At 39.5% G+C, this 24,525-nt stretch overlaps 2 protein-coding genes across 3 annotated transcripts in view; one reads left to right on the forward strand and one right to left on the reverse strand.

Annotated features, from left to right (window-relative positions):
- NSMCE2 (NSE2 (MMS21) homolog, SMC5-SMC6 complex SUMO ligase) overlaps positions 1 to 1,005 on the reverse strand; it is a 201,749-nt gene extending 200,744 nt beyond the window's left edge. For both annotated transcript variants that reach the window (XM_015593064.2, XM_006916559.3), the window contains exon 1: positions 874 to 1,005. The gene's annotated coding sequence lies outside the window, so the exon portion shown is untranslated. The remainder of the gene's footprint in view (positions 1 to 873) is intronic.
- Positions 1,006 to 1,036: 31 nt separating this feature from the next.
- Positions 1,037 to 24,525, forward strand: part of WASHC5 (WASH complex subunit 5) — a 53,425-nt gene continuing 29,936 nt past the window's right edge. The window contains 12 exon segments of the mRNA XM_006916560.3: positions 1,037 to 1,226; positions 4,992 to 5,221; positions 5,224 to 5,300; positions 5,728 to 5,873; positions 6,512 to 6,596; positions 7,482 to 7,582; positions 9,621 to 9,813; positions 12,042 to 12,194; positions 13,784 to 13,897; positions 15,317 to 15,488; positions 20,029 to 20,156; positions 23,021 to 23,150. Coding sequence (XP_006916622.1) covers positions 5,116 to 5,221; positions 5,224 to 5,300; positions 5,728 to 5,873; positions 6,512 to 6,596; positions 7,482 to 7,582; positions 9,621 to 9,813; positions 12,042 to 12,194; positions 13,784 to 13,897; positions 15,317 to 15,488; positions 20,029 to 20,156; positions 23,021 to 23,150 — 1,405 coding nt within the window. The 5' untranslated portion in view covers positions 1,037 to 1,226; positions 4,992 to 5,115.

Genomic DNA, 24,525 nt, shown 5'->3' on the forward strand with positions numbered 1-24,525 from the left:
ATAAGATTCTCTGTAAGCAGGACCAATTATTAGCTAATGTAAAAATACTTCTCTCATGTTCCCGCTTCTCATCTTTAAAAACAGCACAGTGGTGGACACAGAGCAAATATTTTATAAACAATGTTCTGACTTCCTTTAAATCCATGGGGCCTTGTACAAGTTTAGCCAGAGTTGTGTCTCCTTTTTCAAGATGCAAGGATACAGCTTTCTTTTTGAAGCCTTCTCTCTTACCCATACAAGCAATTGGTTGTTCCCTCACGTTACCACTATCCCTTCTGCCCCTCCCGTACAAACACATTTCTATTATAAAACTCAATAAATCTCACCGCAACTATTTGTTCACATGCCAGCCACTCCTTCACTCTGAGAGCAACTTAAACTAACACTCTGACATGTTCTACAGCAGATAAAACAGCTCCTCACACAAAACAGGCGATCAATAAAGATTTGGGGATAGTTAAAACAGCAATCACCATTTCTAGGTCCCCTAAGTGTGCCATAAACTGGTGCGCTGACGCTTCATTCTCAATATCTCTAATTCTCCCAATCATTTACATGATAGAAATGGAACCTGAGGTCCAGAGAGTTTATTTAAACGACCTGCCCAAGGCCCTGCTTTTAAAGGCAGCTCAAACTAGATTTATTTGGATCAAGAATGCGCGATCTTTCCCCCACACACTTAGGACTGAAGAAAGGAGAGATGCGGTCTCGGAGAGGGAGGTAAACTGTCCAGGCCTCATTGCTGTGGCGTGAAAAGAAGCAGGACCATAACCCAGGTCGACAGACCCCAGCTCCGGAGACCCGCGGAGCGCCAGAGAGGTAGGCGACGCCTCCCGCCCCCCTCCGCATCGCCATCCCCCGCTTCTGCTTTACCTGGTTGCTCGACCCAGCTCCGTCTGGCTGCACCCTGACTTCCTACAACCGGACCCCAACTCCTCCTTAACTCCCTTTCCCTGATGCTGAAACCGTGAGCGCGGGCTCATACGTCATCAGCCAGCGCCAGAGAGTGGTCACATGACGCTCCGCCCCGCTCTCCGCCCCTTTGGTCATGTGACTGTCAGGGCTGCCGGGAGCGGAAGCAGCGGTCTGGCAGGCTGAGGATCTCTGGCTGGGGGTAGAAGGGGGCGTACCCCGGCGGACAGGCGGGGGTGAGGATCCCCCCAGGGTCGACTCCACGTGCAGATATCGGCCCCGCGCCGTGCACCCTGGCGCCGCTGGGGTGACAGGTAAGTCGGGGCGGAGTGCGGCTCCCCGTCCCTTTTTTCACGTCCCGGGGCTGGGCCGCGCTGGCTGAGGGGATATCTGTGGCGTGGGGTCGGGGTCTGGATGGGAGAACCTTGCTTGGAGGACTGAGGGGCTTGCTGGGGCAGGAGCTGCAGTCCAGGCTCGAAATCTCCACTTAGATGGAAATTTCCACGCCACTTTGGCTTTTTAGGAAGTGATGTTCAGCTGCTTGGCCCACATCTGATCCTCCCAAGTTTACGGGAGCAGTGCTGTGTGGACGTCGTTATTCCTTCATTTACTCTCAAGAAAGCAGAATGATTAGTGAGCGCTTTCACGTTCTGATGGACCTAGGTTTGAATCCTAGCTCAGTCATGGGCTGTGAGTTTGGACAAGTCATTGACCCTCTCTGCATCTTAATTCCCTCTCTTGTGTCATGCTGGTGCCAAAGTCCTTTGCATTTAGAAAAAAACGTTCCGAGGGGCCTGATTCTTCTGTGATCTGTCAGTGAAAAACAAAAGCAAAACCCAACAGAGCCCATAACGGAATCTGGTCTCCTGATTCCTAGTGCAGTGAGCTCCCTCCAACATAGGTGATGAACGGAGCGGGGAAGGGTGGGGTTGCTGCCTCTGCTTGCAACAAAGAACACCTTCCCATCTTCATTGTGTTTTTTCCAGTATTCATGAATCACACTGGAGTGATCAGATTCATTTCAGAATTTTTCTGGAAGAGAGATGTCGGTCACTTTTATCTCGATCAACAACCATTATATTTTTTCCTGATAATGGATTGGCGGATATCAGTACTTCCTTCTCTATGGTACTGAGAGGTTTTATGAAAGGATAAAAATAGAGCTGTCTTCTTTTGTCCTCTGAGTAAGGTAAACAGTGTTTTGTCCCAGGACAATTTAATGCCTTCAAAATTCAGTTCTGTACTCTTTGGTTAATTGGTAGGATGATGCCATGCTTCGTTCTTGAAAGCATGTAGGTTTTTTTTTGTCCAAGATTACTTTCCAAACTGAAAAACACACTTTCATATCAAATTCTTGAAGGTAAAATTACAACTGTGTAATTTCTGGGTGCCTTGTACAAGACAATTAGGAAACTGAGTGAGATCTCTGGTTTTATTCATGCCAAATAGCTGTTTTCTCTATGGCCTCATTGTCCTATCTCAGTATTCAAAAGCTGGGAGTGGTTAAACTTGTTAATCGTAGCTTGTTCTCCTCTCAGTTGAGTCTAGAGTTTAATGCTGCTGAGACCTGGGTTAGTTCGGTGGCCTTCAAAGGACTTCAGGAGGTGACTTATTGCCCATTGTCCATTATTTTAACCCTTTTTGTCTTTCATTTTTCCAAGCCAGACTATATCAGTGCAAAAAAAAAAGGGGGAGGAGGAATGAAATTATGTGAAATTCAGCCTATTAGAGATCAATGTGGCTTAACAAGCACGCATCACAGGGAAAACTGAAAGGACTTGTTAATTTATGTCTTACTGTGTGTTATGGTATGAGAAAGAGTTCTAGACAACTGTAGTGGCTTCTCAGCCACTGTCTGACCCAAACTCATCTACCTCCCCTGATCTCTGCCCTTACTCACTCTGCAGTAGGCACCTCAGTTAATTTGCTATTCCTTAAATTCTTCTAGCGCAGTCCTGCCCCAGGCCCTTTGCACGTACTTATAACCTCTGCCTGGAATGCCTTTCTCCCACATGAGCAGATTGCAATCAACCTGTCAACAGGAGTTTACCTGAAAACTCAGCTGGAGTTGGGATCCATTTTCAAGCTCCCTGGAGTGGTTGTTGGCAGATCTCTTAGGCCTTTCTTGCATGGGCTCCACAGGACTCTCTCACACATGACAACTTGCTTCTCCCAGAACAAACAATCTAGAGAGGGTGTCGAAGCTAGAAGTCGTAGTCTTTTTGCAATCTAAGCTTGAAAGTGATCATTTCATGTCTACCATATTCTGTTCTATAGAAGGAACTCAAAAAGTCACATTCAAGGGAAGGGACCTGCACAGGGCATGAACAAGAAGGTGTGGAGGTCATTGGGGACCATCCTAGAGGCTGCTGACCACACTCAGATACCCTGCTGCTGGCTCCCTCACTTTCTTCTGATCTCTGCTCAAGTATCATCGTATCAGGAGAGCTTTCACAAACCACTGGATGTAAAATAACATGCTTCATCCCTTTATCATGCTTTTTCTTCACAGTGATTATCACAGTCTGATATATAATCTATTTTTCTGTTATCTCCTTCCTACTCCCAGTAGTATGTAGGCTTCGTAAAAGCAGGAACAGTTGTTCACTGCACTGTCCTCAGGACCTAAAACAGTGCTTGGCACACAGTAGGCACTGTTTAAATATTTGTCGAATGAATGAATTATTAGAAACACTTTTACCTGCAAATAATCCGGGACCCCATTATCAGTATATATATCATGAAAACAGTTCACTTAACAAGGATTACAGGGGTCAGTAGTACCACAGTTTCATAGTGAATCAGTAACATCAACAAGAATTTAGATTCTTTCTGTCCTTCCACACTACAATCTACAGATTCTTGGTTTTTTCTCTTAGGCTTGTCACCTCATGGACTCAAGGTAGCTTCAAAGACAAGAATAAGGGGAATAACCAGAGCACAGAAAGAGAAATTTCTTTACATGCCTCTCTGCTTATAGCAGGAGGGAAAAATATTTTCTAGAAGTCCTACCATAGACTTCCACTAATATCTCATTGGTCAGAACTGAATCACATGTCTAACCTAGCTAGCTTCAGGGAGCTGGGAAAGTAAACATGCAAAGTACAAGTGCAAACGTTGGGAAAGGCATGGTTGTTCATGAAGTTGAAAAGTAATTGAGGCTTCCATGAAGTTGGCAAATGATGGCCTAGCTAAATTAACAACGAAAGGAGAGAAATGCAACAAAAATGATGGCACAGATTAACCCTTCGAAAGAATGATTTGAAAAAAAATTGGGAGAGGCCTTTGGGAAAATGAATGATGCCTTGAAAAAAAATTTTTTTTGCAAAACTTACCTTTTAAAAATCATGCTATGAAAGGACTTATGAAGTACAAGATACTGTCAAAATCACAACATGATGAAATAAGCTTTTGATTCATTCTTGGTTTGTCCATTAGTACATAGCTGTTGCAATTTTACTTTAAATTTCATTAAGTATAAAACTCACTTTCATCAGTTTTAATTACATCATTTCAAGATACATTCCTAATCGATCTTTTCCACTGTTTCGTATGAAATGTTTGTCCTTACTTCCAAGTCACAGTGTAACCTTTCCCAGGCGTGTATTAGCCTCGATAACAACGACCTCCTATACTTGACACAGGAGAAAAATATTTTTAAAATTTGTTCCCTCACCTAGTTCTAGTGGATTGTAGGACAGAATTATCTTTTCCCCAAGATAAAACAAGTGACACAGTTTCTGTAAGGAAAACTTAATAACCAGTGCCCAATTTAGAGCATATTTAAACCATACATGCTCAGTGGTTCCTTCTCCTGAGCTCAGAGATCACCTACATCGTGTCTTTCCTCATGGAGAGAAGTGAATAAAGGATTGAGAAACATACCAAGAGTGTTGATTTAGCAAAGTCCCTCTGCATGGAAAACATGAAGAATAGAGAACAAATGTCCTCCTCCACCCCCCAAAATCAGAACTCATCTTTTTTTTCTTTAGCGAGTTTGGGAGGAAAATATTATATACGTTTCACATACTTCCTTTAAAAAATGGAAATTTTTATGCTTTTTTTTTTTTTTGATACAGTTATTTTAATGGAGCAGCCAAGCTGTCAGCTGACCTGGTTTCATCAAATGATTCACAGACCCCAGCTCTGAAGCCTGTTAAACATTCCCACCAGCCGGGCGCTGAGTGGTCGACGACCCACATCATGTTGGACTTTCTAGCAGAGAACAACCTCTGTGGCCAGGCAATCTTAAGGATCGTTTCCTGTGGCAATGCCATCATTGCTGAACTTTTGAGACTCTCTGAATTTATTATGCTGTATTCAGATTAAAAGACAGAGCTGATCAACAGAAATATGGAGATATCATATTTGATTTCAGCTACTTTAAGGTAATCTTCCTCTATAGCATTTTTACCACTATTTTGTCTATAAAAGCATGCTTTCTGTGGGAACCACAGACTCTGTTAAGTCATTATGGAGAAAGAGTTAAAGAAGAAAGCTTTTAAACCAAATTTAATACTAGCTAACTAACTCAAAAATAATATCAAGTTATTATGTGGAAGTCCTAGCACAGTGTAATTATATTTAAAAGATAACTTTGATCTGGAGTACCCCACACTTAAAAGCATGCTAGTCATGGTTGCAATTCAAATTCATTTCTTACAAGAGGATTTTATATCTAGGCTTCTTTTATCTTCATTACTTTCTGTTGTTCTGCTTTGAATTTTTGACACATTTTAAAAAGACTTATTTAGAAATTGTTACCAATGAGTATGTTATTTTTGGTGTTTCACATAAATGTGTTTTTCTTCTCAGGGTCCAGAATTATGGGAAAGCAAACTGGAAGCTAAGCCAGAACTACAGGATTTAGATGAAGAATTTCGTGAAAACAACATAGAAATTGTGACCAGATTTTATTTAGCATTTCAAAGTGTGCATAAATATACTGTAGACTTAAACAGGTATTGATTAATTTAGTAACAACTTATTCTGATAGTAAATTAGTGGAGAGGGAAAAGGGACATACTAGAACATATACATCTTTCTGAGTTACTACAAAATTTATAACTTCTACCATACATAATTGTCTTTCTTCCTGTGGCTCTAGTCATCTTAAGCGTTTACTAAGTCATATGGCTTTCAGTCCTGTAGTTTTTGATTAGATTCTAGTATATTATATATGAGAAGTTGGCGGAGGGAGAAAGGAACATATTGTTGTAGCATTGGTAACCATAGCCTCCCTTCTTATTCCTAACCACACAATATTCTCTTTCCAACCATTAAGAATACATTAACTCATTAACTTTTTAACTATTCCATGGTCTTATGCCATCACTCCTAAGATATTTGTGATTCATAAATCAGGACTAGGGAATATGTCTTTTATTTAGAGTAGACATAAATATCAACCTGTGGCCCTAATCATGATGAGTTTCAGCTCACAATTCTATCTTAAGATCATAAAGAACCATGAACTATTTGAAGGCCAGAATGCCTGGTATCTTAACTTACCTTTTTGGAATCTTTGCTTTCCTTCTTCATAGATATTTTTAAAGTTTTCATTGTCAATGAATAACTTGCTGTGGGGTTTCATTTCTAGATATCTAGATGATCTCAATGAAGGAGTTTATATTCAGCAAACCTTAGAAAGTGTGCTTCTCAATGAAGATGGAAAACAACTTCTAGTAAGTAATAGTAACCATTTGAAAATAGAAATTCAAGAATGTTAAGCATAGAGTCACTTTTTCCCCCTGTAAGTCACAAATACATACACAGTGCCCTTCTTTAAAGAGAAGTAAAATAAACTGATAATTATCTTCTGACGGGTCTGTATCTGAATTTAGAACATAGTAGACTTTGAACAGAATTACAAGTGACTTAAGATGATGTGGAGATTCTGAGTTGATGTGGAGGTTCCTATCTTCTTTATCTTGTGCATCCCAGACATCTAGCCTAGTACCTAGTACATAGTGATCACTTAAGAAATGTTTGTTAAATAAGTGAATGAATGACTTAGGTATTTATAATACTGGGATTCCTTTTTGGTATCCCAAGAAAATATCAAAAATAATAACTGGATTATTATAATAATAACTGAGTTAAAATTAACTTATTTTTAAAAGGTCATTTTTATAAAGTCTCAGCTGAAAGACAAGCAGTCTAGGGAACATTTTTCTTCTTTTTGGTAAATTTTTTAATTTCAGTATAGTTTGTATATAATCTTGTATTGATTATATTAGTTTCAGGTGTAAAATATAGTGATTCGATATTTTTATATCTTTACAATGTGATCACTCACTAATTCTAGTAATCATCTGTCACCGTGCAAACTTATCACAATATCATTGACTATATTCCCCTTCCCCTTGTTAAAATTTATTTCGCCTAAACTTCTCCAAGCCTGTTCCACACAGAAAGTGAGAGCCCTTCGTGGGGAAACCTGTACCCTCTTTGTAAGCTAAAGCTCTTAGGACGAATGGGAGCAAAGTGATCTTTTTGACCATTATCAGCCTCACTCTGTGAGAATGTATACTCTCGTGAGTTTGGCCATTGTCTTTTTCTCTTCATAGTGTGAAGCACTGTACTTATATGGAGTTATGTTGCTGGTCATTGACCAAAAGATTGAAGGAGAAGTCAGAGAGAGAATGCTGGTTTCTTACTACCGATACAGGTATCTCTGGGCTGGGACTGCACACTCCTAAAGCACTGCTCTTGGTGAAATGTAGTGTAGGTTTCCATGCTACTTTTATTGTGAACAGCAGCAACACGACCTGGAATGCAAAAGATTCTTATCCCTTCTGAATATAATGTAGAAATAGCAATTACTCTATATTTTATGTCATCATCATAATAGGTTAGATATCATGTAATCTATGTATAATGTATAAAATAATCCACATATTATAGATTATTAGAGATATATAGATTATTATGTCCATGATGGTACCTCAGTTTTTTAAAAAAGGAATCTGAATTTTCTTTACCTTAAGATAAATTTGGAAACTTTGTAAGTCTAATGAATGGGATTTTTTGGAGGATTTTTTTTTTTTTTCAAGTTTTCAAATATTTCTCCTTGGCAGATTTAAGGAAATGAATGAGTTTTCTGTTTTCATTTTCAGGTCGATGACTTTGAAAAGTTATCATTCAGGGGTCAGGTTGAAAGTGAATTCTCAACCATATCTATATGTGAAACAAAACCAGAACAAGCAACAGCACAAATCACAGTCATGTGTTACATATATCCATACAGAGCTGTGACTTCAAGAAATAGAGTCTTAAAAACAGGAACCACCTTAACCACCTCTTATTCCAGTACCTAGCACACAGGTTTCAATTTGTTTATGAGTCAAAATCTGGATGCAAGGTCAATGTCAGAGACAGTCAAGATTCAGGGAAGAAACAGTCAATAAGCAGGAGTCAGGAATTTGAGCTAAAGATGTGCAGACTCGAATTAACATTTTCAGATGTTAGCTTACAAATTAGGACAAAATAAATAGAGTAAGGAGGCAGATCGTCAACAGTACGGAGACATATTTTCAGCAACACCTGGTACTGCTGCCTCCTTAGCAGTAAATTCTTCGGTTACTCCACTATCTTGCTTCCTTTCATCTTTATCAGTTTGGAAGGAGAGTGTCCACCAGCATGCATAATTCAGTCACATCCATTCCGCCATGAGCTGTTTTAACATCCGTGTTTTTAAAAATGAACTTTGAATGGCCTTATCTCTATTTCTGAAAGTTCCTGGACAAACAAAATAAATAATGTACAGAAGAAGAAAAAAGTTTGCTTAAACCCAGCTTTGACAATCTGGCTTTCTCCCTTTGAGTACAGTAGCTAATTCATTAGAATAGGAGGACCCAGTATTGAAATGACACTGAAAAATTGCAAGTTGGAGTTGTGGTAAAGGAGATCTTACATCCAATAGAAGGTCATCTTCAAGTCTAAGATTCTTTGAGTCTCTTTGAGGGATTACTTCTCCAGTCCACCCTGAAAATCACACGTTTTGATTAAATCTTTACAGAAAGTGCACCTTGCCGAGAAAAACCAGTTAGTGTATATATATCCCACCTTAAACTGACATAAATTTTTAAGATTATTTTTTAATTTATGAAACGTTGGTGCAGGTTCACATGCTTTATGTGCAATTATGAATTCCCAAGAGCTCCGAAAAAATATATACATACACATACATGCAAGTAACTCCTTAGACAGCAAAACCTGATTAACCTGAAATCATGGAGTCAAAATCTGATCAGATCATATATGAGGCTGTAGATAGTGTTCATTTATCTTACTTGTGTAAATATTTATAAATCTTTAGAAATAGTAACGTGTGTTGATCATGGACTGCCAACTGAAACCCTACTATAGTATTATATTGTATATGATCTATGTACTATATTACTTTCTTATATTTGAAAAATGCTATATTCTGAAACAAGTCCCGCCCCTGGGACTTTGGAAAAGGGGTCATGGACCTTTCCATAGAACTGTACTTACATATAAGAACCCATCTTATAAGCTTGCTATATTATAACAGCCTTTTCGAAAACATAATTTTGAATCTTAAAGATAAAAATTGACCCATGGTCAGATCTAAAACCATATAAAATCAAGTTATAATGAAATTCTTCTGCTTTGTTAGACTTTTGAGTTTCTAACGTATGTGGCTTTTTGGCCCTTTATTTCCCATTGTGAACATGATTCAGTGCTGCTCGATCTTCTGCTGACTCAAATATGGATGATATTTGTAAACTGCTTCGAAGTACAGGTTATTCCTGCCAACCAGGAGCCAAAAGACCGCCCAGTTATCCTGAGAGTTATTTCCAGAGAGTGCCTATCAATGAATCCTTCATCAGTATGGTCATCGGCCGACTAAGATCTGACGACATTTACAACCAGGTGGGGACTAAGTCTGTGAAGACCTGAGTAGTTCCGAAGACTGGTTTCATTTCCTCCTCCGTTACGCCTTCCCTTTCTTCTTCCTCAAAAGAGTAAAAGCAATGAAAAACTATGTAAAACCTTTTGAGCTGTGCTATGGGATGGTAGAGGAAAGAGATATATTAATTTGGGCAGAATTAGTGATTTCAGGGAAGAAATGGGATTTGAACTGTAGTTGGAAAGAATATGCTTTCTTTTAGTCATTCATTTAAGAAACAGTTATGGAGTGTATGTTCTATGCCTGTCCACTTGCTAGGTTCTGGGGATCCACCGCTGACGAAGGCAGGCCATGGTCCCCACACGTGATGAGCTTGTAGCTTAGGAAAGAAAACAGACAGCTAAAGCGATTACCATAAAGCAAGAGGAGTAATGTCGTAGGGGAAGCACGCGGTGCCGTGGAGCGTATAACGGGCGGTTGGATTGCAACAGCTGACAAAGGGGACTTCAGGGCAGTCCAGGCAAAAAAGGCAGCATGAGAGGACAATGACGATCCCGTGGCACTTTCAGGTTATCTCACTTTCCTCCCCAGTTTGTGTATCATTCACTTATTTAAAAGAGTACCAAGGAACGTTACTGTTAGACTTCATTTTCCTGAAGAAAACATAATTTTATGTATTATATATTTTTTTCTTATTAGAAGAGAGTAAAGAGTTAGACCTATGGTAACTGGATATCACTTATCACAGAGCACACCTGCTCTGTACAGTTCTTTGGGTAACCTGTTTTCTGTATGAATATGTTAAGTGTAAATAAAAGATTTTTTTAAGACACCTCAGAATCAGGAGGTACCTGCACATACCAGGTCTCCATATATTTGTTGCCTTTTATTGAGAATTAAGTATGAACCAGAATCACAGGAGAGTTCTTTCATTTTCTGTATTCCTCACAATAGTCTTGCAAAGTAGGCATCATCATCCTCACATTGCTGTTGAGAAAAATAAGGCTTAGAGAGCTTAAATAACTTTCACAAGGTCACACAACTAGGTGGCAGAACCATAATTTGAATCCCAGTCTGTATGACTTCAGAGCCCATGCCATTTCTTCAGTCCCTGTCATTACCCCTTCTGCCTCTTATGCGGTCCATTTTGTCCACATCTCAAGGCAATATGTTTCCATTTTCTCATTGCCCCGTAACTATCATTAACACAAGGCTTAAACTGTGGTGGTGCTATGTGTCCATCCCACTCTGCCCTGCACCTCCCCTCTCCTGGCTGATTGGACCAGGGCAGTCACTTGACCCACAATGGACCAGATTCCCTGTCTCCAGGTAATTTGGAATTGGGCCTTAGAAACAGTTTCTGGACACAGGTTTACCCAAAACATGCAAAATTTGGAGTTTGAGCCAGCCTCATCTGCCATGTTATGGAGAACAGTCTGGAGAGAGAGAAAAATTGGGCAAACACATCAATGAGAGAAACAGAAGTCTTTCTGGTTTGTAGCTCCAGGCCCTTCCAGAGACCTGCCACATCTCTGCTTACAGATTCCATTTGACAATGCTCCATCTCTCTTGGTAACAACTTCCTCCACTTCTGCTTTTGGTCCTCGAGGTGATAAGTACTACATGCAGCCCAAGATTTTTTTTGCATGAGGCGATAGAGCCCTGAACACAGCAGCATTCGAAAGGCTGGCAGAAGGAGAATGCCCAGCCAAGCACGTTGGGAAGAAGAGCAGTGTCTGGGAAACCAGAGAAAGAGAGTGTCTCCTTCCTGAGAGAATTTAAGTGAGAGGGCTAAAAAGAGGCCATTGAATCGGGTGGTTGTGAGGTTATGCATGACCTTAGGAACTTCCTTTAAAGTGATGGTGGAGGTCAGATTCCAGTGAGTTGAAGAATAAACAGGAAGCGAGAAAATAGCAACAGTGAGTATGGACTCTGTCAGTTCTAAGAGATTGTCTGTGATGGGGAAGACACAGACATGATGAGCTAGTGGGAGACCTGGGGTTGAAACATCCATATACATAATGGAAAAGACAGAATTGCAGCGGAGTCAAGGGATAGGAGGAAGGGAATAATCTTGCGGTTCAGGATATGAAGGAAAGCCCTAGTTAGCAATGCCACAACCTGAGAATTGCTTCCGGTGTCCTCCAAGGAGACGGACTTCTAGAGACTGATCTGTCCTAGAACTAGATCATTTCTTTGGCAGATGTAAGTGCGATTGTTACCACTTCTGGGTCTCGTCTCTGTGTTGCAGGTCTCAGCATATCCTTTGCCAGAGCATCGCAGTACGGCCCTGGCAGATCAGGCTGCCATGCTGTATGTCATTCTCTACTTTGAACCTTCCATTCTTCATACCCATCAAGCAAAAATGAGAGAGATAGTGGACAAGTACTTTCCAGATAATTGGGCAAGTATTGCTATTAGTCTTTTTTTCTCTATAGCAATAAGCTTGTTAGAGAACTGGTTTGTCCATTCTTTTGGCCTGTAACCCAGAGATCATAATGTTGTAAATAGACATAAAATCATTTAGGGAAAATTAAGTGTATGGAGGATTTTATAAATCGTAACATGAAGGAATAAATCAGCCAGTAAAATTTTCTGAAGAACCTATTTTTTTTCTCGAATGGATACTCTCAAGGTAAAACCATGTATTAAAATGTATCTTGCTGTAGCTGCTGAGAGATTACAACTAAAGCCTTTCTTTATTCTTTTTTATTTTATGTATCAAAGCTAGCAGAATTCATCTAATTTGTCATTTTATGAATAGGAATTTCTAGTTTATAATAAGTGTTATCTTTAAGCTAACATTGATAGGGCTATGAAAGGTTCACATTACTGCAGGGATGTGCTTGTAACTTTTAAAATGTTTCAGTTAAAAATATTAATTCTTAAAGGAATAAAACCGACAACATAGTTAATGTATATGAAATGCATTCTTTGCACACAGAGGTTTTAACAAAGTATAGTGAATTAGATTATGTTCTCAGGTAGCAGATTTTATTTTATTTCTTACCAGCTATTGAATCATAAACCATCTGTGTGTGATGAGAGGCTGAATGAGTTGCTTTACTGGTGAGGACAGACTACAAGTAAGAGATGATGCTTCCTGTCCACAAATGATCATTCTCATGAGCAAGGAGTTGAGCGACCAAGAGGAAAACTCCGATAGTCTGGCTTCATTGGCCTAAGCTTAATAAAGAAATATTCACCATATGCTATACGCAGAAACACTTTTAGTATTTAAGGAAGGTCAGACTCCAGTAACATGACACTTACAAGATACATTCCTAAAAAAGCACCCTGGCACCCTGAAAATAAAGGAATAAAAAAATAATATGCCGAGCAAATTCCAACCAATAAAAAGCTAGTGAGTAAATATTGGTATTGCACCAAGAGAATTTAAAGAAAAACATTGAGAGAGATAAACAGGGATTGTATAAGATATTTTTAAAAATAAACGTAAAACAATGCCACTCTTTTTCACAGATTATTTTGGGTAAACTTTAATTTGATTTGCTTTATAAAAACTTTATGTTAGCATGTAATAGGTTTATTGTTGTTATTTTAAATGTGTTAATATTTTAAAATTTCTCAGTTTTAATGTGTAATACTATAAACATTGGGGAAAAAGTTCTTTGGGGTCCTTAGTAACTTTTAAGAGTGTAAAGGCTGAGATGAAAATGTTTGAGAATATTCTGTAGTCAAAGTCTGCTTCTCTTAACACTTTCATGTTTCATCTAGAATTTAACATATAAGCAGTTTGAAAAGAAAATCTTGTTTTAATAATTTTTCTATGAAGAGCAATATTGTCACTCTTGTTCCAAAGGGCTCATGAAAAAGGACCCTTACCTATATATCTGGAAAATTTTGGGTTTTCATTGGAATGACATTTAAACTTAAAGGACTGGGTCGTGTCTTCTCTAACTTTGTATTTTCCCAGCCCCCTGCCTTGAAGTGAGTATTTAGCAAATAATGAATGAATGTCTTCCTTTTCAGGTAATTAGCATTTACATGGGGATCACCGTTAATCTAGCAGATGCTTGGGAACCTTACAAAGCTGCAAAAACGGCTTTAAACAATACCCTGGACCTTTCAAATGTCAGAGAACAGGTAGGTTCTGGCTAATCTGGGAAGATTCTCACAGACAACTGCCATTCTGCTTTAATAGGCATGAAATGAGCTAAGTAGATTTCCCAAGGCATTTGGAAAATGTCCACAAAAACAGGAATGCAGTGATTAATGAAGGATGAATTTTGCACATCAGAATAAAATAGATAATTATAGATTTTTAATTTATGTGGTATATAAATGTGAGACTTGGGTCCTAAGAAAGATTCAACAACCTAAGATGAATAAGTGTGACATATGGACCCACTGACTTCATTTACTCTTTTTAAAGACTGTGTCCTTACAGACAGCTATTTTCGCCCGTAGCTATAATTCTAATGTTTTCATCAGTAGGACTAGCGTCGAAGATGGTAACTGAATATAGGCAATATGCCCTCTCACTGATGAATAACAAGACTAAAGACATTCATCTCCTTAAAGTTTAAATGGCTACATTGTGGCTCTTTGATAAGAAAAGAGAGAAGGGAATGCTTGAATAAACAGAAATAAAAAATAAAAATAAAATCTTTTTATTGGGGAGTATAGTTGACATTTCTGAACAGTTATCTTCCTCAGCCTGGCTGTCTGAGTTTTTGAGTTTCCAGTGTGGATAGAATAATATTGATTTAAAGAACTTCAGCATGTTTCATTCAAATAAATTGAATTCCATAAATAATGCACAAAATAATTTCAATTTTGGAATGTCCCCTAGAAATATATTAGGGAAAGCGGTGCTTCCATACTTACTGGCACGAGAGCATTTATTTTTCATTACTAAAATTCCTTTCCAAAACTGCATTTTTTTCGTTTGTGACATTGTAAGTTCTTCAGCGTCTCTTGATGAAGCATCTAGTGGTAGTTTTAAACTAACCTGACTGAGTTAATGATACTTAATATTTAACTCATGCTTTTAGGTAAAGCAGAATGACCACATTTCTAAAGAGCCGGTTTGAAAATTCAATTTTGATACACTGAGGTGCGTTTTTTGTTAAGCTTTCACATGTCTGTAGACGCCTCATCTTTTGAGCGTTTCTGCTCTGCCCTGCCTCCGTTGTTATGACAGAAAGAATAGACAATCTAGCTTCTGCCTTTATGTTTCTTTTCTACCCAAGTTAAGAATAGAAGGAATGTAGGAACCACCTGATTCCGGTCCCCAGTTTACATCTGAAGAAACCAATGCATGAAGATTAAACCCAAAGTCAAACAATATTTAGTCACAGCCGGATCTAGATTTTTGTCTCTAAATTCTAACTCCAATACTCTCTGAGAAATATGTCCAATAAACCACTTTCCTTTGAGCCTTATTGACTGTAGTTCATATGTTATTCATCTCATATAGAAATGTTATCTGTCTAGGGATTTATTCGAATGTGATTCAAGATAATTCTTTTTTAAATGTAATTCAAGTTTTTATTCTCAAAGGCAAGCAGATACGCTACTGTCAGTGAAAGAGTGCACACTCAAGTGCAGCAATTTCTGAAAGAAGGTTATTTAAGGGAGGAGATGGTTCTGGACAACATTCCAAAGCTTCTGAACTGCCTGAGAGACTGCAATGTCGCCATCCGATGGCTAATGCTGCATACAGCCGACTCAGGTAACGCATGAAAGGTGTGGCCATCTGTATCACTCCACACAAAGGCTTTCAGAACTAAAATCTGCTTCAGGATGCAAAGTACTTTAGCCCTTGGAGAAGAATCAAGTTGCTTTTCTAAATTAGTAATTTTCGTGTCTGCTTGGGCATGTCAACTGCCTGCCTGAACAGCCCCTTTGTCAAGTACTGTTAGGTGCTAGGGAATCTGAGGAAATGTATCTCTCATGTTCGAGGAGCTTGTCAGTGGTCAAACTGACCATATGAAAAGGGATAACTACAGATCTGTGAGAGGCAGAGTAAAGCCTCCCCAGTCCACCCTCCCAAAGATGTTCATGGCTTAATCTCTGGAACTGGTAGCCATGTTTTATTATGTGGCAAAGAGGGATTAAAATTGCACATAGAATCAGTGCAGCTAAGCAGTTGACCTTGAAGTAGGGCGATTACCTATATGCGCCCGGTGTAATCACAAGGGTCCTTAAATCAGGAAGGAAGCGCCAGAGTCAGAACTGGAGAAATGGCATCATGAAAAAGACTGAACACGCCCCTGCTGGCTTTGATGACAGAAAGGACCACCAGCCAAAGAATTCAGGCAGCCTATAGATGCTGAAAAAGAGGAGTACATGAGTTTTCCCTTGGAGCTTCCAGAAGGAGCACAGCCCTGCTGATGCCTTGATTTTAGCCCAGCAAGACCCATTTCAGACCTCTTATCTCTGGGACTGTCAGAGAATAAATTTGTGTCACATTAAGTCACTAAGTTTGTGGTAATTTGTCATACCAGCAACAGGAGACTAACACAAGGTCTGAGCCAGTAACTAAAGCCAGATATGTCAAACAGACAGTTGGTGGGATTTGAGTCCAGAGCGGGAGAGAAACATTGCGTAGGATGGAGGGGCAGAGGTGGTCAGGGAAGGCACCACATGAGAGGCAGGAGCTGACTGGCCCTTGATAGGATTTTGAAGTAAAAAGCCAAAGAGATTACATACTGGCAACATGATAGAAAAGGTATGAATTTGGAAGTGCAGAAAAATGGGCCCACTGAGTTGACAAACTGGCTAGATCAGAGTGCTTAATTAAGGTAGATTAGGTCTTAACCTTTTCTGGGCCATGGTCCTCTTAGAGACCTTGTTGGCTGTCAAGGTCAGGAAACATTCCCACTGTGTCCAGGAACCTGTGACTTTAAAACCCCTGGTATAATGGTAGAAAAATAAGTAGGTTGGACTACCACCCGAGCTTGTTCAAAGCTGACACAATTCCTTATACAGTAAGTTCTCACTTAACATTATCAATAGATTCTGTAACTATAAGTGAAAAGAGGTATAAGAAAACTAATTTTGCCACAGGCTAATCGATAATAAACAAAAGTTAAGTTCCTACAGCATCTTATCAACTTAGTCAATGCTTGATAACATTAATTAATGAGTTCACAGCCGGATGTCCCTCCCCTAAGAGTTGTGTCATTTAGCAGACATATAAAGCCCTCTGCTTTTTGTTTTTCACTCAACAAACTTTCCTTGAGAACCCACCCTGAGACAGGTTCCACTTCCAACACCGCCTTGTTATTTCAGATGTTGCTGTGTCTCTAGAAAAACTGTCCACACCAGAGTATTCCGCAGGCCCCCTCAGTGACAGTAGCCCTGTCTCACAACACTTCCAGGCAAAATGTCTAACTACTATTTACCACTTCCTGTGAGTGGTCAGCAGTTAGAACAACAGTTGGACTTCCTCATCCTCCATGTCTTTGAAAACATGTGGAATTTCTCCTCAGCTTTCTCTCTTCACACTAGAAATCTCCAGCTGCTTAAACCTTTCCAGTTTTTTTTTTTTTTTTGTCAACATTTTGCATCTTGGCCTAGATCTCTCTTCAGTTTACACTTTACTCACAGCGTGAATACCATGGCTAAAGTTTTAAATCATCTAATGGATCTGTTTTTAATTAGTTGATTTTATGTCTTACATAAAATCAGTTCTGATTTGACAGTTTTACTACATTGACTCATAATCTTCTCTACTTTCTCAAGCCTGTAAACAACTCAAGCCCTTACTTTATCCAATCATGAAACCAACTGTGATTTTAGTGACTCAGTCTCAGCTTCATCTTCAGACAACTATGCCCGACAGCTGTACCTGCATTCTGAGAGCCAGTGGTCTCCTGGGTTTGCACCCTGCCAGGGACAACCTCGGCTGTCAGAGTCCTGTGCTTTCATCTTCAGCCACATCTGTTTTTCATTTCTGTGTCTGGCAGTTGTCTGACCTGGTTGCTCAAGGTCATAATTTGCCAGAAACAAGTGATTCGCCTAACTGGTTGTGAGTCATATGTGAGAAAAGTAACTGCTTTTTTAGCTTGTAGGGAATTTCAGTCATAGTGTGCAAGAAGGAACACATATTCTTCATAGCTCCTCCTACTAACCCGCTGGAGGCATTTCACCCGGGCTTACGATGCTTCCGCAGTGCCTGGTGGCTGTTGAAGAAACACTCTCTGGGGCAGCATTGGCTAGGCAAGGCCAAGTCTGACCCCAGGCTTATCACGCTTCTGGTTTTCTCCATTCTCTGGGTCTAAATTCTTGAGGGGCAGATCTGAGAGAGAGGATCAGACCCTGAGAACACTGGAAACCACACCTGGTTTATATCAAGGAGTTAATTGTAATGCGCAGTGAAGTCCCCTATCCAAAAATGAAAGTAAATTAATATCAGAAGGTTTCTTGTTAAATTAGAATTAATTTAAAGACAAGTGGAAATCCTTACACGTTTGGCGTGGTCGGTTTTTTTGTTTTGGTTTTTTATTTAGGAAAATATGAAGCTGAAAAAATTGTCTCTGTATGATCTATATCACCAGTTCCAAGGTAGTTCGGGAGAACGCATGATAAATGAGAACTCTGCAGTTTCCCATGAAAACTGAGCCCTGCTCCAGGTTGTCATGAGTCCCCTCCTGATGGAGTAACATAGAAATCAATAAATAAAATGGCCTCCCACAGGCTCCGCCATAACTGAAGCACCGAACACAGCCCTGACAGTTGCTCATAGAACAGAGTCATTCTGTACGTGCCAGCCATTCCCAGATGCTGATGGGACGGCTAGGAAAGTGGGAAGGTACACGTGTGATGCTAGAGTGACTGCCAGAGACCTTGAACCTTATCAGCTGTGGACTTTTTGACAATGTTTATTATCTTCAAGTTTTTATTTTGACTTAATTTGTAGTCCAGATGGCTTTTACTTGTAAATATTTTTGCTTTATCCTATTTTCTTATCCTTTCTTAGGTAATAATTGGCCTCATAAACCAATTTTAACAAATATCAGCATTTTTTTAATTCTATATATTAAAAACATCATTTGTTTTATTTAAAACAGTTTAGCTTGGCTTCTAATAGGTTGAACAGGGAATGAGGACATCTGGCGTTTTATCCCTGGTTCAGTCACTGCCTAATTTGTGGCCTTGTCCTAATTGCCATAATCTCTGGGCCTAGATAGTGGGTAGTCCAGAAAACTCTAAGTGCTGGCTTTGCCCTTGGCTCTTTACAAGGAGCAGAATGGTTCCCGGTCTGGTTCTGTTTAGAAGTACCACCACACCTTTGTGTGGGTAACCCTACTCCCCTATTATGTAGGTTCCCCAAGACCACCCCAGGGGCAGTGATTCACTAGCAAGACTCAGCATATAGTAGTGCTCTTGGCCACGATTTATCACAGCAACAGGATAGAAAGCAAAAGCAGTGAAGAGAAAAGGCGCACAGGGCAAAGTCTGGAGGAGACCAGGCACAAGCTTCCAAGAGTCCTCTCCAGTGCAGTCGTGCGGGATGCCTTCAACCCCCACCAGTGAGTTGTGACAGCACAGGTGAAATGTTGCCAACCAGGGAAGCTTGTTAGAAGCTCAGTGCCCAAGGTCTTTGTCAGAGGCTGATCACACGCTGCTTCTGCTTGGCACGTACCAAATTCCAGACTCCAAGAAGAAAAATGCGTTCATCATAAACATTGTTTGTACAAACGATTAAAGCATAATGGGCCATTGTTATCAGTTTTCAAAATGATGGAAACTCTTCCAAAATCCAAATTCCCAGATGCTAGCCAGGGGCCACCCTTGCAAATGTGCCTTTCTGAAAATAGCAGTGTCAGGCCTTCTGCATTAACTCTCTTCTGGGTACCTGTCCACAATTGAATGGCAGCACTCAATGCCTAAACGAAAGCAACTCCAAACAGACGTGACATAAGGAGGACCCAGGAAATGGTGTCAGAAGGCTCTACCTGTTTATATTGGATAGTCAATAATAAATCAACCCCAAAATGCCTGCAAAATTTGGAAACACCATTCTGCAGCTTGCTTTTTTTCATTCAACAATATATCATGGATCACGTTCCATGTCAAATCTAATTGTCATATTTAACAGTTCGATTGCACTTCTTAGCCGGGATGTACTATAATTTTAGCATCTGTTATTGATATATACATTACTTTTTAAAGGTTTAAAGTGAAGGAAAGTATTTAATAATTCACATCTCATAGATATTTTCTACACATTTAATAAATGGAAACTCCTTTCTTCCTACTTGTAGCCTGTGACCCAAACAACAAACGCCTTCGTCAGATCAAGGACCAGATCCTAACAGACTCTAGGTACAATCCCAAGATCCTCTTTCACTTGCTGTTGGATACTGCACAATTTGAGTTTATACTCAAAGAGGTAAAATTATTCAGTGAATAATCACCAAAGTCTGAGTTACTTTATGCTTAAAATTTTTTTTATAGATTGGGATTTAGTAGCAGTATCTCCGATTCGAGCTACAGATTCTAGCTGTCTGAGATAATTCTTACAGAAAAAGGACAGGATTAAACGTTGAACAGGCATTTAGTGCCAACGGTCATTGGAGATACAATGATGGAAAAAAGTACACAGGATTGTGGAGGTTGCAGTCTAGTGAGGACATGGACATGAATCAGAATCACACTAATGAAAATATAAATGCAAACCCATATATGTGCTCTAAAGGAAGAGAACACAGTCCTCTCAGTACCCAAAATAAAGGATCCTATCCTAGTTTTGACAACTTCCCTGAGAAGAGAGGTAAGAGCTTCTGAAGGGACAGGAAGAAGGGACCTGTCGGAGTTAGCTAAGACAAAGGTAGGGACTGTGATGGAGAACATTCCAGAAAGGACAGAATAAGCCCTCTTGGATGGGAAACAGCAAGGTCTGAAGGATGAGTTAGCTTGAGGGGAGAAAATACAAGAGAAAGGTGATCTGAAATGATGAAAGGTGAGAGGAGCCAGCCTGTGCTGGGCCTCACGGGATTTCAGTCTTCATCTTAAGAGCCATGATGGCCTATTGGAAGTGGCTTACGTAGGATGGATGATTGACATTTAATCAACATCCTCTGAAGGACTTTAAGGAATTCAAGTTCACTGAAGGAAATTCTGGGTTAGTCTTACCCCCTAAAGAAGCTCCTATGGACATAACCAAAATGGCAGATACCTGGGAATGTCTGGCTTTTGTAAAGAGTAACCTTTGGGGTTTGGATCAGGTGGGCCCAGGAGCTAACCCCAGACATCAATGCCCATTCAGAACCGTCACTCACTCACTCACTCCTCGGTCTGATTAGTGGTGTACGAGATGTTTCTTTGTCTTCTAGGTACACGAGGACACTGTCCTCTCCTATGAAGCAGCTCAGAAAAAGTAGACATTGATTTTTAACGGGATGTTAGCGCACGTGCTGGGTGTTTCCAGTGACTTGACTCGGTATCACTTTATAAGATCAGAGAGATGCTACCCCTTTTTGATCCCTTTAATATTGCTAATGTTTTCCCTCTGAATAGCAAATCATTATTGAATATCTTCTCTGTTCCCAGTGAGGTGCTAGGAGTTCAAATGTGAACAAGACATGTCCCTGCCAACAAGGAGTTCTCAGTGTGGTAGGGAAGAGAGGCAAATTAAGCTGAGATGAGAACCAGGAAAGACCCAAGAACGGGAACCAGGCATCTTATGAGTTGGTCAAAGCAAAACTGGCCTTTCAGAGGCAAGTAAGAATTGCCCACAAGGAAGAAATGCCCTTGGCGCAGTTAGGATCAGGAACCAGAGCTCTAGCAACCCCAGACTGTAGAGTGGACATCAACACAAGTCTGAGTCATCTGTCTGACCAAGCCAGTGTTTCACATCGTAAAGCTGTTCTCTGGACTCTGTTGGACTAGAATGGGCAGCTCCCTTGCTCTATTCTGAGAGAAGGAAGACAGAAAACAGCCTAGAGGAGCACCTGTTCATCGTTAAAGGTCTTCAGGAAGAGAACGACCCGGTAGAAAGGGAAAAAAAGCTGCCCAATACAAATTGAACAAAGCAATGACATGTTTGAATTCCTGACATTTCAGCTTCATTCTTTAACCTATATTTTTATCTCTTCTACCTCCTACCCCATCCTCTTTCTAGAATTACTTTCTGATTCTCCTGTAAACATATTAATTGGAACAGTGTTTCTTCTAATCTTTATATGAAGGCACATCTCCTATTTTAAGGACCATCCCCTATCTTACATCTCATCTTACAAGATATGAAACCTATGAGTTCAACCTGTGAATGAGTGTTTGAAGGACTCAGAAGGCATTTGGTCTATAATGAAGGCTTCATTATATTTGTATTGCTACTACTGGTCAAATGGCATTGATGGGTCCCAGGCACTCAACGATAGGGTGGGCTCGTAAATAAGTCTCACTGTTCCTTATCCTATAACTTATTTCACTGATTAATTATCCTGCCTGATCACTAGGATTCCTGTGCCACTGGCTCCACAGAATTCTACCCAGCCTTGATCCTTTCACTTGCAAATTGAGTCTCCCTACCCTGTTGCTTATCTCATCAATATTCATTTTGATGCTGAAGAATGAAGAATTTCTCAAGTGAAAAATCAATATTCATGCATATTTACCTCTTAAGAGCCCAGTGAAATAAACCCCTGTACCTTGGCGACATACCTTAAATATGTTTTTAAAGTTTGTTTCAAAAAAGAAGAAATAAAAACCCTGAGTTGTACTATTTCCTCCTCTGCCCAAGTCTTTATAGGACTTAAATTTTATGAAGGAATGAATTAATAAACTGAATTACTGTTAAGCAATGAAACCACCTGTAATCAAACAAGAAAGGATTTTTTGTAAGTAATTTAGTTCATTCCCCAGTCAGATAAAGTAATACTCAACCTTCCCTGACTAATTAAATTAGAATTACAGAAATTGTTACCTCGAAAGGACCTTAGAGCAGTAGTCACCAGATTTAAAGTCACATTAAAAATTCTGACTCCTGGGCCTACCCGAGACCTGAACCAGAATCTTCAGGAGTGGAGCTTGGGAATCTGAAAACTCAGGAGCTGCCCAGGTGGTGCTCATGTATCTCAGAGATGGTCTGGCTTTGCCCCTCCATGCGTATAAAGCAGAAAGACTTAAGAGCTGGCATCAAGGCGATGTTCATGTTAGGCTTATATTTTTATAATAAATTGGGTGTCACTCAGGCTTTCTTAGTAAACTGCCTAATCTGGGTTTTTCTCCTAATCTCTTCTGTCCTGTCAATAGATGTTCAAACAAATGCTTTCCGAAAAGCAAGCCAAATGGGAGCATTACAAGAAGGAGGGCTCAGAGCGGATGACGGAGCTTGCTGATGTCTTTTCGGGAGTGAAACCCCTAACCAGAGTAGAGAAAAATGGTAATTGCTGAAGAGGAAATACTGATTTGTTAGAAATGTATACACAGATTATTGGAAGTAGGCAGAGCCGAAGTCCTGATGTTGTCATCATCATATGCTAGGACACTACTAATGAAGATCCCTCGGGCCCTCTCCCACATCCTCTCTGGATTTCAGGTTCCTCGTCTTTGGAATACGAAGTTAGGCTAAATCAAGGGTTCTTATTCTCTGGTTCCTAGATGGCCCTTACAGAGTCATAATCCATCCTCTCACCTCACCATACTGTTGCAAAACTAGCATTTCAACTTATGTGCATTTGGGGAGAGGGGTAAAGGACCTATAGCTGTCATGATTTACTTGGAAGGATAGTTCACTCAAGAATATTAATAACCTCCAACGTAGGGATCTAAGATGTTTTCTTCTAATCTTGTTTGGACCTTTTTCATCGATGCACCCTATCATCTAGTGGCAGAAAAGGGGACATGCAGACTGTTTTGAAACAAAACGTAGCTTAAGTTTTACTTTAGCGATTTTAATCCTGCTGCTTTTAGGAAATTTTATCTATAGGAAACTTGTCATATCACTTCAAAATTTTATACAGATAGGAAAGTCTCAAATTGCCCCCGGATGACCATTCTGAATTTTAAAGTGACAAATTATACTATTTTTTTAATGTTTAATGTTTGTTTTAATTATCAAATTCATTTCCTATAATTACGTAGTAGAATTGCTTAATAGTATAGCTTTTTATTTTAAAAAGTTTACTATTTTTAATCAATATGAGCTTGTGATTACCTTGTTTGGCTTTTATTGATTTATTTGATCTTGAATGATTGAATATATTTCCAGATTACATTATTTCACCTATTGGGAAAAGTCGACCAATTTCTAATGATGTGATGTAAATTGGCAATCTGTTTTGCAGGTTGCTATGTTGGGACTAAAAAACAAAGAACTACCTGTAACAATATGACCAGCTTAGTTGTCCAGAATCAGGCACCTTAATCTCTGTTCTAGTCTCTTTTAACTTCTTATAAATACCAGCATTATCCCAGAGGTCACTCAAAACAATATCTTATGGCAATTACAAAATAGTCATGGGGAAGTAAAGCTTAGGAAATACAGTTAGTAATATTGTAATTATGTATAGTGCCAAGTGAGTACTAGACTTAATCAGGGGGATCACTTCATAAATTATATAAATGTCTTACCACTATGCTATATACCTGAAACTAAAACAAAATAATTGAATGTCAACTATAATTGAAAAAAAAAACATCATCTTATACTTTTTCTGGCTATGTAGCATATTTCAGCCTATGAAGTACTTTTCAGATATTTCTCATTTGATCCTTACAATCCTATAAGGATCATTATTTTATATGTGTGTGTGTGT

This window comes from Pteropus alecto, unplaced genomic scaffold, assembly GCF_000325575.1.
Source record: "Pteropus alecto unplaced genomic scaffold, ASM32557v1 scaffold164, whole genome shotgun sequence".
In the NCBI taxonomy this organism is placed as follows: Eukaryota; Metazoa; Chordata; class Mammalia; order Chiroptera; family Pteropodidae; genus Pteropus; species Pteropus alecto.